The sequence below is a fragment of the Rhinoraja longicauda genome, chromosome 20, assembly GCF_053455715.1.
Source record: "Rhinoraja longicauda isolate Sanriku21f chromosome 20, sRhiLon1.1, whole genome shotgun sequence".
Taxonomy (NCBI): Eukaryota; Metazoa; Chordata; class Chondrichthyes; order Rajiformes; family Arhynchobatidae; genus Rhinoraja; species Rhinoraja longicauda.
The window spans coordinates 8048554-8063471 of record NC_135972.1 but is presented as its reverse complement, the minus strand read 5'-3'; the positions used below and the strand labels follow the sequence as shown (position 1 = coordinate 8063471).

The window sequence follows — 14918 nt, the reverse complement described above, 5'->3', positions numbered from 1 at the left end:
GCCTGACTGTAGCAGCTGGAACAGTCCGTTGCTGGGGTGGTAGGGGTCCCCCATAATGTTGCTGGCTCTGGATCTGCACCTCCTGATGTATAGGTCCTGCAGGGGGGGTGAGTGTAGTTCCCATGGTGCGTTCAGCCGAATGCACTACTCTCCGCGGAGCCTTCCTGTCCTGGGCAGAGCTGTTCCCAAACCAGATTGTGATGTTTCCGGACAAGATGCTTTCTACAGCCCCAGAGTAGAAGCACTGAAGGATCCTCTGAGAGACTCTGAATTTCCTCAACTGTCAAGAATCTATCTTTCTCTGCCTTTAAAATATCCATTGACTTGGCCTCCACAGCCTTTCCACTAGTAGGAGAGTCGAGGACTAGAGGTCATAGCCTCAGGATTAAAGGACGTTCCTTTAGGAAGGAGATGAGGAGGAATTTCTTTAGTCAGAGGGTGGTGAATCTGTGGAAGTCTTTGCCACAGAAGGCTGTGGAGGCCAATTGATATTTTTAAGGCAGAGATAGATAGATTCTTGATTAGTACGGGTGTCAGGGGTTATGGGGAGAAGGCAGGAGAATGGGGTTAGGAGGGAGAGATAAATCAGCCATGATTGAATGGCGGAGTAGACTTGATGGGCCGAATGGCCTAATTCTGCTCCTATCACCTATGACCTTAGGACATGCTGGCAACCTCAAGATTAAAGGGCTACTTAAAAATTAATGATTCGATTATTCAAAATTAGTAGAATCAAAAATATATGGTCTGGTAATTTATTTTACAGGAATAGGATTTCATGCAGATTTGAAGGCAACAGAATATATGAGTAACATTTAATAAATGATTTGGTAAGTAACATATTCAACTTTCATTTTGAAAAAGACAAGATGTCAACCACAATACATTTTTTTCTTTGAATGCTGGCAAAAACCTGGGAAACACAAAGTTAGTACAAACTTTTACAAACATTAACAGGATTAAAGATTTACAAAGAGTGGGTGATGAGGTAACAGATTTCCCTCCATTTTGTCCCCCAATGATATTGGTGCCAATTCAAGGAATTCAGCTGTATCTCTATTGCCTGCCACGCATTTCAACGTTATATTTACCTATTTACAACGCACTGTCACATCAACATGCCACAGAATGTCAGGCAACATCACTGGACCCAGCTGACAAACTACCAGAACCTCACATTTATTGATCCCAAGGATACTGTTGAGTTAACTTGGTTCCATTTACCACCGTTTCAAAATATAGCTTTAATAAATTAAACGGGATCAATGTTTTAACCTTCCTGAAACTATTGAAACATCTTTCTCATGTCACCCATCATCTTTTGAATATCTAAAGGGATTGGAATCAACAATGCCCAAATAATGTGAGCTACTTTAATCCAGTGGATCGATGTTTTAAACATTACCGAAACTATTGAAACTTATGAAATATCACCCATATCTAAATGAATTAGAATCAACAATACCCAAACAATTTTAATTACTTTAATTCAGACGTGGACACTGCATTGATGCTAGCTAGAATATGCAATGTAATGATTACAGAAAATAAATAAAATCTATTTCTCAGCAATAATTTTCCTTCATTTTGGTTTACTTTGTGTGTGTGTGCACAGGTGTACAAACGAGTTTGTGGGAGTGCGCGTACGTATTTGCATATTTTTAAATAATTATTTTGGAGTACAGAATAATTGTCCTCACTATCACAAAACTACTGCGGTTTATAATTAAGTTGCTTTCTTGGACTATGCGTCTTCCAATTCTGCTCAAAGGCATGTACATGTCAAAGCGGCAACAGGTGAGGAGACTGTTACTACAGATACGGAGTACCCAATATCCCTCACTAAAAGCTGTCATAATGCACATAACAGCAAGGATCAGCCAGTGAACGATAAACAAATGCAGAGATGCATTTCTAGTGTTGAGAATACTGAAGCGCATGCATGTTGCTTCCTTAGAGGCTGAAGTCAAAGGTCAGATCGGATTTTCCCATCTTCTGTTTGAAAACAGCATCGAATTTCTCATTCATTGACACGGTGAAGATATCCTTCCATAGGCCCACTCGACCTGAAATTTAAAAAAATATATATAATAAGTGCAACTTATTAATCTTCGTAATCTGCACAGCTGCCATCTTGCATTCGTGTGGCATCTCTAGAAAGTAAAACATCACCAGGTGCTCCTTCAGAATAAGCAAAATTTGGCACCAAGCTAATAGGCGGATATTGGGTCAGATCTTGGACGCCCCCCTCCAAAGATGTGGTCCATGGTGCTAACAGAATCAAGGGATATGGAGAGAAAGCAGGAACTGATCCTGGATGATCAGCCATGATCATATTGAATGGCGGTGCTGGCTCGAAGGGCCAAATGGCCTACTTCTGCACCTACTTTTTATGTTATTAGCTTCTGAGTCTGATGAAAACGCATTTCGTGAAGTTTGAGGTCAGGGACAATTCCATTCGAATCAAGGTACGTCAGGCAACCTGATAATTCTGTGACCACGACCACTCTCATCTGTAAGATTAGCTTCAAGGATATCATTTCCAAACTGCAGTCAATTAAGTTTAGGAACATCAAAGAGTGCCACTTTGGTTATTCTATGTTTCCCCCTTCACGTTGTGCTTCTGGCAAATTTGGATTGAACAATTTCACATAGTTCGGAAAGAAATGATCCATTGCAGTACTCTACTTATAGCGGCAAATCCACTTCATAAGTTGCAGTGTTCGACATGAATATTCGTAAATTATGTTTCACAGCAAAAATTAATCAGTAAAACCCACACTATTCAGTGAAATTAAAACCCGTACTATTCAGTTGTGTTGCAAGATTACTATTATAATTAGTAATTAGTACATGGTATTAAGAGGGGCAGCATGGTGGCGCAGCGGTAGAGTTGCTGCCTCACAGCGCCAGAGACCCAGGTCCGATCCTGATTACGGGTGCCGTCAGTATGAAGTTTGTACGTTCTCCCCGTGGTCTGTGTGGGTTTTCTCCGGGTGCTTCGGTTTCCTCCCACAGTCCAAAGAATACAGGTCTGTAGGTTAATTGGCTTCGGTAAGAATTGTAAATTGTTCCTAGTGTGTAGGACAGCGCTAGTGTGATCGTTGGTCGACACGGACTCAGTGGGCCGAAGGGCCTGTTTCCACGCTGTATCGCTAAAGCAAACTAAATGGGTGGGGGGGGGGTTATCAGTTATGAAGAACTAGCAGTCAATGCAGATTAACGAGCATATGGAGGAACATAAGCAGGAATATGGATAATTAAAAAAATTATTTTAGGTGATGGATGGAATGTACTCCGGGGGAAAACTAAGGGGTAGTTTCAGTTAGGAAACCACTGCAGGGACTTGCACTGGAAGGGCTGATGCAGAGGTTTGTTGTTACAAAGATGGAAGCAACCAGCCAAATCCAAGCACTAGATGTTGGAACCTGCAGTCAAATAAGTTGCCAAGATTAATCAGGAATGGTGCAGGAAAGAGGCATAAGGCAGGATCTTGTGTTCAAAAGTCCCAAAGGCTGCAAACAAGTTAAAATAAAACGAGAAAGTGTAAAAAAAAATGTATTCTTTAAAGTGGAAAATCAATGGTTGGTTCAATGGTGATTTGTCACAGAGCTGCTGCTTTGCTGCAGAGCGCCCTGAGACCCGGGTTCGATCCCGACTGCAGGAGCTGTCTGTACAGAGTTTGAACGTTCTCACCGTGACCTGTGTGGGTTTTCTCCAGTGCTCCGGTTTCCTCCCACACTCCAAAGATGTACTGTTTTGTAGGTTAATTGGTTTCTGTAATTTGTCCCGAGGGTGTGGGATAGAATTTGTGCGTGGGTAGTCACTGGTCGGTGCGGACTCGGTGGACCAAAGGTGCTGTTTTCACGCCGTATCTCTAAACCAAGTACAGTTTAGGAATAGGCCCTTCAATTCACCTATGTCTGTACAGACCATGAGGCCAATCTAAACTAATCCCATCTGCCTACACATGGTCCATTTCCAACTATTCCCTTATCTGTTCATGCACGGTGGCGCAGCGGTAGAGTTGCTGCCTTACAGCACTGACAGCACTAGAGACCCGGGTTCGATCCTGACCAAGGGAGCTATCTGCATGGAGTTTGAACGTTCTCCCTGTGACCGCGAGGGTTTCTTCAGTTTCCTCCCACACTCCAATGGCGTACAGGTTTGTAGGTTAATTTGAATTACCGCAATTTGTCGATGTAGGATAGAATTAGCGTACGGAGGGATCGCTGGTCGGCGCAGACTCGGTGGGCCGAAGGGCCTGTTTCCACTCTGTATCTCCAAACTAAACTTCCCCTGGCAGTCCCAACTGCGCGCAAGAAGGGTCCCGACCCGAAACATTGGCCTATCGAATCCCACCAGTCTAAAGAAGAGTCGCGACCCGAATCATCACCTGTCCATTCTCTCCAGCGATGCTGCCTGACCCGCTGAGTTGCTCCAGCACTTTCCGTTTTACTTCCCAATCCTCAATTCATCCCTTTGTCACGTACGTTTTTTCTTTTACCTTTGCAGCATTTAAATATGGGACCCAGCTCATAAACCATGATGCAATCTCAAAAGATGGGTGCATAATGGGATTGAATAAGGAAATCGCCTTTCAGCGGTGGCAAAATCAGGTTTTAAATTCTTGTTTAATTTTGTTTGTTCATATTTTATTTCGCACATGTAAAACAAAAAAAAGATAAAAACAAAACAAAATAACAATAAAATGAAATGAACGATAAACCTACACACAACTCAATGAATAAATTCTCATAAACAACACAAATTAAATCTTATATGTTCGAAAAGGAGGAGGTGGTTTAATATCACACCGAGAAATTTATTTTCATATACTCTTTCTATATCAACACCATCTATCTTCACTTGTACCCGAGTGTTTATTTTACAATTTCCTAATGGAAATTTTTCTTCAAAACCTGTAGGAGAAAGTTGGGTGAAGTAAGTTTAAAGTCCTGCAAAAAGAATTGCATTGGAAAAGGAGAGTCAAAGAGGCCCACCGGAAATTGGAGGAACAGCACCTCATATTTCGCTTGGGCAGCTTGCAGCCCAGTGGTATGAACATTGACTTCTCCAACTTTAGATAGTTCCTCTGTCCCTCTCTTCCCCTCCCCCTTCCCAGTTCTCCCTCTATCTTCCTGTCTCCACCTATATCCTTCCTTTGTCCCGCCCCCCTGACATCAGGCTGAAGAAGGGTCTCGACCCGAAACGTCACCCATTCCTTCTCTCCTGAGATGCTGCCTGACCTGCTGAGTTACTCCAGCATATTGTGAATAAATACCTTCGCATTGGAAGAGGAGCTGGGAATCCAATTCAACTACCACACGCACAAGGGAAGACATGCATCTGTGGTTAGAGTTTAGTAGGAGTGAAGGGGCAAAATGTTTGAGAAACATTAACGTGATAAAATTCAATAGAAGTAATTCAGAATGATTATGCTCAACTTTCTTCTCTCCACAATAACATGTTAAACCATCAGATGGAAGGTTTGTTCCTCTATCATGTCTAGGTGTGAAAACAATCACCAGCAAACCCTTGAAAGGACACAAAAAGCTGGAATAACTCAGTGGGTCAGACAGCATCTCTGGAGAAAAGGAATAGGTGACGTTTCGGGACGAGACCCATCTTCAGATTGCTTTTTTCATTTTTTGTGGGTGAGGTTAGAGAGTAGGTAAGGGGGGTCTGAAGAAGGGTCTCGACCCGAAACGATCGAGATCCTTCTCTCCAGAGATGTTGTCTGTCCCGCTGAGTTACTCCAGCTTTTTATCTTCCATGTAAACCAGCATCTGCAGTTGCTTCCTACACACTCAGTACACCCTTCATAGATCTTTCAAATTTGTCTTACTTATACTTAATTCTGTGTGTGGGTGAGAAAAAAAATACAACAAAGATGACCCTCACAGACGAACATGGAATGCTCCAATAATAAAATAATAACAAATAAAAGTGATGACCATATTAAATAAAGTCAAAAACGTGTGGCTCAAATGATACAAGAATTATGTAGAAAGGAACTGCAGATGCTGGTTTAGACCGAAGATAGACACAAAATGCTGGAGTAACTCAGCGGGACAGGCAGCATCTCTGGAGAGAAGGAATGGGTGAAGTTTCGGGTCGACAATTCAAGAATGCACTTGAATTTAGAAGGATGAGAGGGGATCTTATCGAAACATATAAGATTATTAAGGGGTTGGACACGTTAGAGGCAGGAAACATGTTCCCAATGTTGGGGGAGTCCAGAACCACGGGCCACAGTTTAAGAATAAGGGGTAGGCCATTTAGAACGGAGATGAGGAAAAACGTTTTCATTCAGAGAGTTGTAAATCTGTGGAATTTACTGCCTCAGAAGGCAGTGTAGGCCAATTCTCTGAATGCATTCAAGAGAGAGCTAGATAGAGCTCTTGAGGATAGCGGAGTCAGGGGGTATGGGGAGAAGGCAGGAACCGGGTACTGATTGAGAATGATCAGCCATGATCACATTGAATCGCGGTGCTGGCTCGAAGGGCCGAATGGCCTACTCCTGCACCTATTGTCAATAAAAAGGGTCTCGACCCCAAACGTCACCCATTCCTTCTCTCCAGAGATGCTGCCTGACCCGCTGAGTTGCTCCAGCATTTTTGTGTCTATCTTTTGATAAAAGAACTAGTTACCCCTTGGAATTTATTTTTCCCCTTTAAAAAGAACACATCAAAGAAAAAAAAACGTAAGTACTTGATTGATCAAGAACTGCCATACCCACCTTGCCAGAATATACCTGCCTGGGGTTTAGGAGGTGAAAAGCCATGAAAGACAACGGCAATGGACTAGGCCTAGTCTACTTCTCACCAATTACACTATCTTCAGCTCAATAAGGTGAAACACTGAAAACATAAAAGGGAAGAAACCAAAATGCTTCAAACAAAAAAATTTAAAACAAAATGAAAATGAAAATGAACGTGCAGCATTTAACTCAACTAATCTTTCATCCAAAGTTTCCTCTGGATAATTTCAACGCTTAAACAATGCAAAACTGAAAAACAACAAGGAAATCAATGAATGAAACGAAAAAATATGAAAAATCAGACAATTGAACAAAATCATAATTTTAAAAGCTGATTTAATACTTGATATCTTGTTGGTTTAGTTTAACGAAGCTTATCAAGATTAATCAAGGCTAATTTCAAAAAACATTTGCAGAAGATGCAACAAAAACAAATAACCGAGTCGACAGTTCTTGTGCACAATTTCCTTAAAATTACAATAGTACATTTTTAAAAGTCTGAAGGAGGGTCTCGACCCGAAACGTCACCCATTCCTTCTCTCCAGAGATGTTGCCTGACCTGCTGAGTTAATCCAGCATTTTGTGTCTACCCTAGTACATTTTTAAAGCTCATTTAGTGAAGTCAGATTTTCAACTCCAATGCAAACCAAGGGAAAGGCGGGGATTGTCACACCAACTTAAAATCACGCCAACGTCAGGCCAACGTCAGGCCAACGTCACACCAATGTCACACCAACTTCAAATCAATAGAATAAAACTCAAACATATTGCCATAGAGTCATACACCACTGTTGTCACCAAGTTTCATCCATTCAGAATGCGAGACAGTATCCAGTGACTCAATCCTCAAAGTCAAAACTGCAAAGTCAAAACTGCAAAGTCAAAACTGCAAAGTCGCTCCCGTTACATATCACACTCCTACAGTTACATATCACACTGTTCTAGATCACCCTCTCCCTATCATTCTCTTCCGTTCTAAACCGTTCACTCCAAACACCATTCCCTCCGGATGTGTTCACACTCACCCCTCCAAATCATTACTTCCTGTCCCACCAGACTCTCACTGCCCAAACTCACTCCTATCTCACTGCCCCCCCCCTTGTGATTACATCACCATCTACATCTCTCCCTTTCCCATGACTCTCAGTCTGAAGAAGGGTCTTGACCCGAAACGTCACCTATTCCTTTTCTCCAGTGATGCTGTCTGACCCGCTGACTTACTTCAGTCTGAAGAAGGGTCTTGACCCGAAACGTCACCCATTCCTTCTCTCCTGAGATGCTGTCTGACCCGCTGAGTTACTCCAGCATTTTGTGAATAAATACTTCAGCATTTTGTGTCTATCTTCAGTTTGAACCTGCATCTGCAGTTCCTTGCCTCATATCCATGGAGCAAGGCTATTTGAGAGGTAGACGATCACTGCAAGTCTTGTGGTATCATAAATTCATAAGTGGTATCAGAATTAGGCCATTCGGCCCATCAAGCCTACTCCGCCATTCGATCATGGCTGATCTATCTCTCTCTCCTAACCCTATTCTCCTGCCTTCTCCCCATAACCCCTGACACCCGTACTAATCAAGAATCTATCCATGTAGAGTGATAGAGTGATACAGTGTGGAAACAGGCCCTTTGGCCCAAATTGCCCACACCGGCCAACATGTCCCAGCTACACTAGTCCCACCTGCCAGCATTTGGCCCATACCCCTCCTAACCTTTCTTATCCATGTATCTGTCTAACTGTTTCTTAAATGTTGGGATAGTCCCTGCCTCAACTACCCCTGCCTTAATAATATCCAGACTTGGCCTCCACAGCCGTCCGTGGCAATGAATTCCACTGATTCACCATATCATGTATAAGGTGGACAAGAACCAAAGAGAGAACAGAAATCAATGTTCTTCCTTCTCCACAACAAAAAGGCCAATACATTACTACTAAAGCAGTAAGTTGACCAGTGAGACTTCTCTGACGATTTAAGACAAATATATATTTTAAGCACTTACCTCTGCCAATGGGAAGGGCTTCTGCATTACAGCATTGGTCCACGAGCTGGTGGCAATGTTCAATTATAGCCTCCATTTGTGTTTTATCATAGGTCACCCCAAGAAACCGCACCAACTGTTCCACAGTACCTGCAAGATTCTTCCACCAGAGAGAACGGACAAACTTAACTGGAAGATCTGAGAGTGTTCGAAAAATTTCAGGCTCTCAATTTTAGTCATACAGTGTGGAAACAGGCCCATCGGCCCAATACTAACCAACTACACTAGTCCCACCTGCCAGCGTTTAGCTCATATCCCTCTAAACCCGCCCTATCCATGTACCTGTCTAAATGTTTCTTAAACGTTGCGATGGTGCCTGCCTCAACTACCTCCTACAACAGCTCATTCCATATCCCCACCGCCCTTTGTGTGGAAAAAGGTACCCCTCGGGTTCCTATTAAATCTTTTAGCCCTTCACATTAAACCCATGTCCTCTGGTTCTTGATTCACCTACTATGGGTAGGAGACTCTGAGCGTTTACCCGATCTATTCCTCTCATGATTTTGTACACCTCTATAAGATCACCACTCATCCTCCTGCGCTCCAAGGAATATAGTCCTAAGGATATATTTTGTATATCCTTATTACATGTTGTTACAAAGAAAATAAACCCCAGTTTGGTCTTTCTCATTGGGACATCCCAAAGGAACTCCTACACACTCACTGCAGTGACATCAAATCATATCAGAGGTGTGGTACCTAGAACTAGATTTCAGCTGCAGCCTGATCCAATTGCCTTGTATTGCACCTCTAGGCTGATAAACAGCAGAGTTTTCAATACTCCATTATCCGTCTGATACGTTATCTTTCAGGAGTTTCTTCCTCCCCAAGATGTGGGCACTACTGGCAAGACTGGCAATTACCACACATCTTTAAATGCCCTTCAGCCTCATTAAACCTTCTGACCTCCCATCATGTTGTTGGTCTAGGATCTTCACCCAGCAACAGCAGAGCAGGAATAAGGGTGCATATTACCTGCAATAAGTGAATTTATGAGAGGCAGATATAAAGTTATGAGCGGCAACAGATTGGGTCAACAGTCGGAATCTTTTTCCCAGGATGAAAAAAAAATCAAATAGTCGAGCTGGTGATAGGGGCAACGTTTCAAGGAGATGTACAGGGCAAGTATTCTTATTTAATACACATAGTGGCAGGGAGGCAGGGAGGCAGGGAGGCAGGGAGGCAGGGAGGCAGAGGCAGAGACAGGTGGGTGCCTGGAACATGCTGCCAGAGGTAGTGGTTGAAGCAAATACATTAGTCACGTTTAAAAGACTAGGACAGGCATTATGGATACACCGGCATGTGGATATGCAGAGAATGGAGGGATATGGGTCATGTGCAGGTAGATATGATGGTCTTGGCATCATGTTCAGGCTGAGGAGCCTGGCCTGTCTGTGCTGTTCCAAGTTCTATGTTCCAAGTGAGAATGATGTGCAGTAAGGTGGGGTCCCAGCAGGTGGCAGAGTTGCCCTGTGCTTGCCGCCCTTGTTTGAATGGCAGAGGGAGCCATGTTTCGCCTGCCGACTGGAGTATCATTGCAGCACATTTCTGTGATTTGTGTTGAGCATCACTAGAGTGGTTGGGGCTGTACTCATCGTGCAAGTGGAGAGTTTATCGCATCACAATGGCAGAGCTAGTGGAGCCACTACCTCACAGCGCCAGTGACTCAGGTTCGATCCTGACCTCGGGTGCTGTCTGTGAGGGGTTCCTCCGGGTACTCTAGTTTCCTCCCATGTCCCAAAGACCTGCCAGTTTGCACTCCACAATTGCCCCAAGTGTGTAGGGAGGGAGTGGATGGAAAAGTGGGATAACACAGCTAGTGTGAATGGGAGATTGATGGTCAGTGTGGGCTTGGTGGGCTGAAGGGCCTGATTCCATGCTGTATCTCTCTCTCTCTCTCTCTAAACTAAACTATCCTAACTTGTGCCTTGTGGCATCAGGTGAGTCACTGACAGTGAAATACCGCAATCACTGATTAACCAACAGTATTTACCTGGATGGTCCAGGTGGGCTTCTAACCAACAGCGAACACCTGCCTGCACCCCAGCCCCCCTGATGATGGTGATGGTAGCACCAGTGAATGCCAAGACTGGTGCGCTTGTAGAGTTGCTGCCTTACAGCGCCCGAGACCCGGTTCGATCCCGACTACGGGTGCTGTCTGTACGGAGTTTGTACGTTCTCCCCGTGACCTGCGTGGGTTTTCTCTGAGATCTTCGGTTGACTCCCACGCTCCAAAGACGTACAGGTTTGTAGGTTAATTATCTCGGTATGTATAAATGTAAAATTGTCCCCAGTGTGTGCAGGATAGCGTTAGTGTGCGGGGATCGCTGGTCGGGGAGGGACTCGATGGGCCGAAGGGCCTGTTACTGCACTGCATCTCTAAACTAAACTAAACTTTGTCAGACGTGGATAAAACTATCCACACAAGTGGCCAAGAATCACAGACACATTGCCTGGAAGCCATCTAAAGGAATTAGATGAGTGTTTAAGTACTTTGAGGAACAATATTTGCAACACTATGTAGAAAGAGCCAGGAAGAGAAGTAGTTAGATTGTTCTTGATAAATACCAGCATGTGGCCAATGGGCAAAATAGATTGTGTCCTTGGAACAATTCTATGATTTTAAGTAGTTTAGTTTAGTTTAGAGATAAAGCGCAGAAAGAGGCCCTTCGGCCCACCGAGTCCGCGCCGACCAGCGATCCCCGCACATCGACACTATCCTACACACACTAGGGACAATTGTACATTTCTACCAAGCCAATTAACCTACAAACCTGTACGTCTTTGAAGTGCGGGAGGAAACCGAAGATCTCGGAGAAAACCCACGCAGGTCACGGGGAGAACGTACAAACCCCGTACAGATGGCATCCGTAGTCGGGATCGAACTCAGGTCCTCGACATTGTAAGCGCTGAAAGGCAGCAGCTCTACCGCCGCACAAGTGCACGGGAGTAGTTTGGTTTCATTTTCAGCCCAACCAACATCGTGCCCCACACCAGACCCACCTTATGTAAATCTTCGTAAAGCAGGAAGAGGACATTGGAGTCCAGGCGATGCTCCCAGAATTCTTGAACGTGTTCAAACCATGAACCATAACCCACTGAAAGACAATCAGAACATCTATTGTGTCTATGGACTACGAACACTTCTCTTGTGAACACAATGTGCAGCTGGCTAATTCAACATTCTTTCAACTCTCTTCCCTTTCCAGTACAGGATATAGGAAAATCAAACGTATAGAGTGGTACAGTGTGGAAACAGGCCCTTCGGCCCAACTAGCCCACACCGGCCAACAATGTCCCAGCTACACTAGTCCCACCCACCTGCGCTTGGTCCATATCCCTCCAAACCTGCCCTATCCATGTACCTGTCTAACTGTTTCTTAAACATTGGGATAGTCTCAGCCTCAACTACCTCCTCTGGCAGCTTTTTCCATACACCCACCACCCTTTGTGTGAAAACGTTATCCTTCAGATTCCCACTAAATCTTTTCCCCTTCATCTTAAACCTAGGTCCTCTGGTCCTCGATTCCCCTACTCTGGGCACGAGACTCTGTGCATCTACCCGATCTATTCCCCTCATGATTTTATACGCCTCTACAAGATCACCCCTCATCCTCCTGAGCTTCAGGGAATAGAGACCCAGCCTGCTCAACCTCTCCCTATAGCTCAGACCATCAGGTCTTGGCAACATCCTCATAAATCTTCTCTGTACCCATTCCAGCTTGACGACATCTTTCCTATAACACGGTGCCCAGAACTGAACACACAATACTCTAAAGGCGGTCTCACCAACGTCTAATACAACTGCAGCATGACCTCCCAACTTCTATACTCAGGACAAACAAAACGATTTATCAAAGGGCTTGTGCCACTTACACTTATCATTCATAAACCGCCTGCAGAATTCCTGAAACGTTCCTCTGTAGCTCATGGTTCGTAGAGAGCGGTGAAACTGATAGTACGACACCACCAAGTCTTTGGGGTTTCTGGCCATGCATATGACCTGCAGAAAGAACGATTTGGGACAAGGAAGGAAAGTTTAGATTAGTTTAGAGATACAGCGCGGAAACAGGCCCTTCAGCCCACCGAGTCCGCGCCGACCAGCGATCCCCGCACACGAACGCCACCCTACTCACACTGGGGACAATTTGCAATTATACCAAGCCAATTGACCGACAAACCTGTACGTCTTTGGAATGTGGGAGGAAATCGGAGATCCCGGAGAAAACCCACTTGGTCACGGGGAGAACGTACAAACTCCGTACAGACAGCACCCGTAGGCAGGATCGAACCCAGGTCTCTGGCGTGGTAGGGCAGCAACTCTACCGCTGCGCCACTGTGCGGCCCTTAAAATAGGCTTAAAATAACATATCCTTCCACCACACCTGCATTTTCCTATTATTAGTTTTATTTTATTTAGAGATTCAACATGGACACAGGCCCTTCGGCCCATCAGATCCACGTCGACCATCGATCGCCCGTTCACAATTGTTCTCTGTTATCCCACTTTCACATCCACTCTCTAAGCACTGGGGCAATTTACAGAGGCCAATCACACCTACAAACACACACATCATTGGGATGTGGGGGGGAAACCGGAACACCCGTGAAAACCCACACAGTCAAAGGGGGAACGTGGAACTTTTAACAAGAACAACATCAGGATCAATTCTGAAAAAGAGCAATTTTATTGCAAATTAAACTCAAAAGGTTGGGATCACGTGAAGGTAGGAGATGGATCAGGTGGGTCAGATACCTGCAATGAGAATGTGGGGCTAAAACCTCAAGCCTTGGACTTTACCTTGCACTAAACCTTATTCCCTTATCATGTATCTGCACACTGTGGGCGACTCGATTGTAATCATGTATTGACAGCACTGGGCCTGTACTCGCTGGAGTTGAGAAGGTTGAGGGGGGACCTCATTGAAACTTACAGAATAATGAAAGGCATAGATAGAGTGGATGTGGAGAGGATGTTTCCACTGGTGGGAGAGTCTAGGACCAGAGGTCACAGCCTCAGAATTAAAGGGCGCTCTTTTAGAAAGGAGGTGAGGAGGAACTTCTTTAGTCAGAGATAGTTAATCTGCATAACTCATTGCCACAGAGGGCTATGGAGACCAAGTCAGTGTGTGTTTTTAAGGCGGAGATAGACAAATTCTTGATTAGAACGGGTGTCAAGGGTTATGGGGAGAAGGCAGGAAAATGGGATTAGGATGTAGAGATTGAATGGCAGAGTGGACTCGATGGTTCCAATTCTACTCCTTTAACTTGTGAACTTGTGAAAACTGTACCTCGCTCGGTACACGTGACAATAAACTAAGCTCACCGAAATTAAACTAAAAGTTACAACAAGGGGGCGTAGTTCACTTCTGGACACAAAGTGCTGGGGTAACTCAGCGGGCCAAGTAGCATCTCTGGAGAACATGGATGGGTGACATTTCGGGTTGAGACCCTTCTTCAGACCGGTAGCGTCACCTGTCCATGTTCTCCAGCGACACTGCCTAACTTATTCCAGCACTTTGTGTCTTTTTGTGTAGAACCAGCATCTGTGGTTCCTTGTCTCCACAGTAGTTCAATTCTGCTGGGGCAAGAAGGCTGGAAGTACCATTATAATTCCAGTATCTTTATCCGAATAGGAGGACCAACGTCCACAACAATCTATCAAGGTCTGCAGAGGAAAGAAATACCTGCAGAGATTGAAAAATAATTTCCAAGTAATAATTCTACCTGGAAATTGAAGGACATTGAAGAATTTGATCCACAAAAACTTTTCTTTTTTTAAAAACAGCCGTCAATATGAAACAATTAAATATTTATTTAGAGCTTAATCTCTACAAAAAAAGTCCATGACGCAATGTTACCTTTGACTGTCCATTGTGCAAATCTCTTGGTAGGAAACGATATGGCAGGTGACTCTTTATAAGGCGAGGAGATGTCAATTCCTAAAGATAAAGACATAATTAGCCAGCGAAAAACTTACTTCTCAAATAACCTTTTGTCGGATTCTACTTCTTGATCCAAAGTGTATCAACGATTCAGCTCAATGATGCTTTATTGTCACGTGTATCGAGGTACAGTGAAATGCGTTGTTTTGCATACAATAGACAATAGGTGCAG

At 44.2% G+C, this 14918-nt stretch overlaps 1 protein-coding gene across 1 annotated transcript in view; it reads right to left on the bottom strand.

Annotated features, from left to right (window-relative positions):
- Positions 1-801: 801 nt before the first annotated feature.
- Positions 802-14918, bottom strand: part of sult4a1 (sulfotransferase family 4A, member 1) — a 35997-nt gene continuing 21880 nt past the window's right edge. Inside the window, exons 3-7 of the mRNA XM_078416895.1 lie at positions 14663-14743; positions 12678-12804; positions 11805-11899; positions 8763-8901; positions 802-2066 (exon numbers count right to left, since the gene is read on the bottom strand). Of these exons, the coding sequence (XP_078273021.1) occupies positions 1954-2066; positions 8763-8901; positions 11805-11899; positions 12678-12804; positions 14663-14743 (555 nt within the window). The 3' untranslated portion in view covers positions 802-1953. The remainder of the gene's footprint in view (positions 2067-8762; positions 8902-11804; positions 11900-12677; positions 12805-14662; positions 14744-14918) is intronic.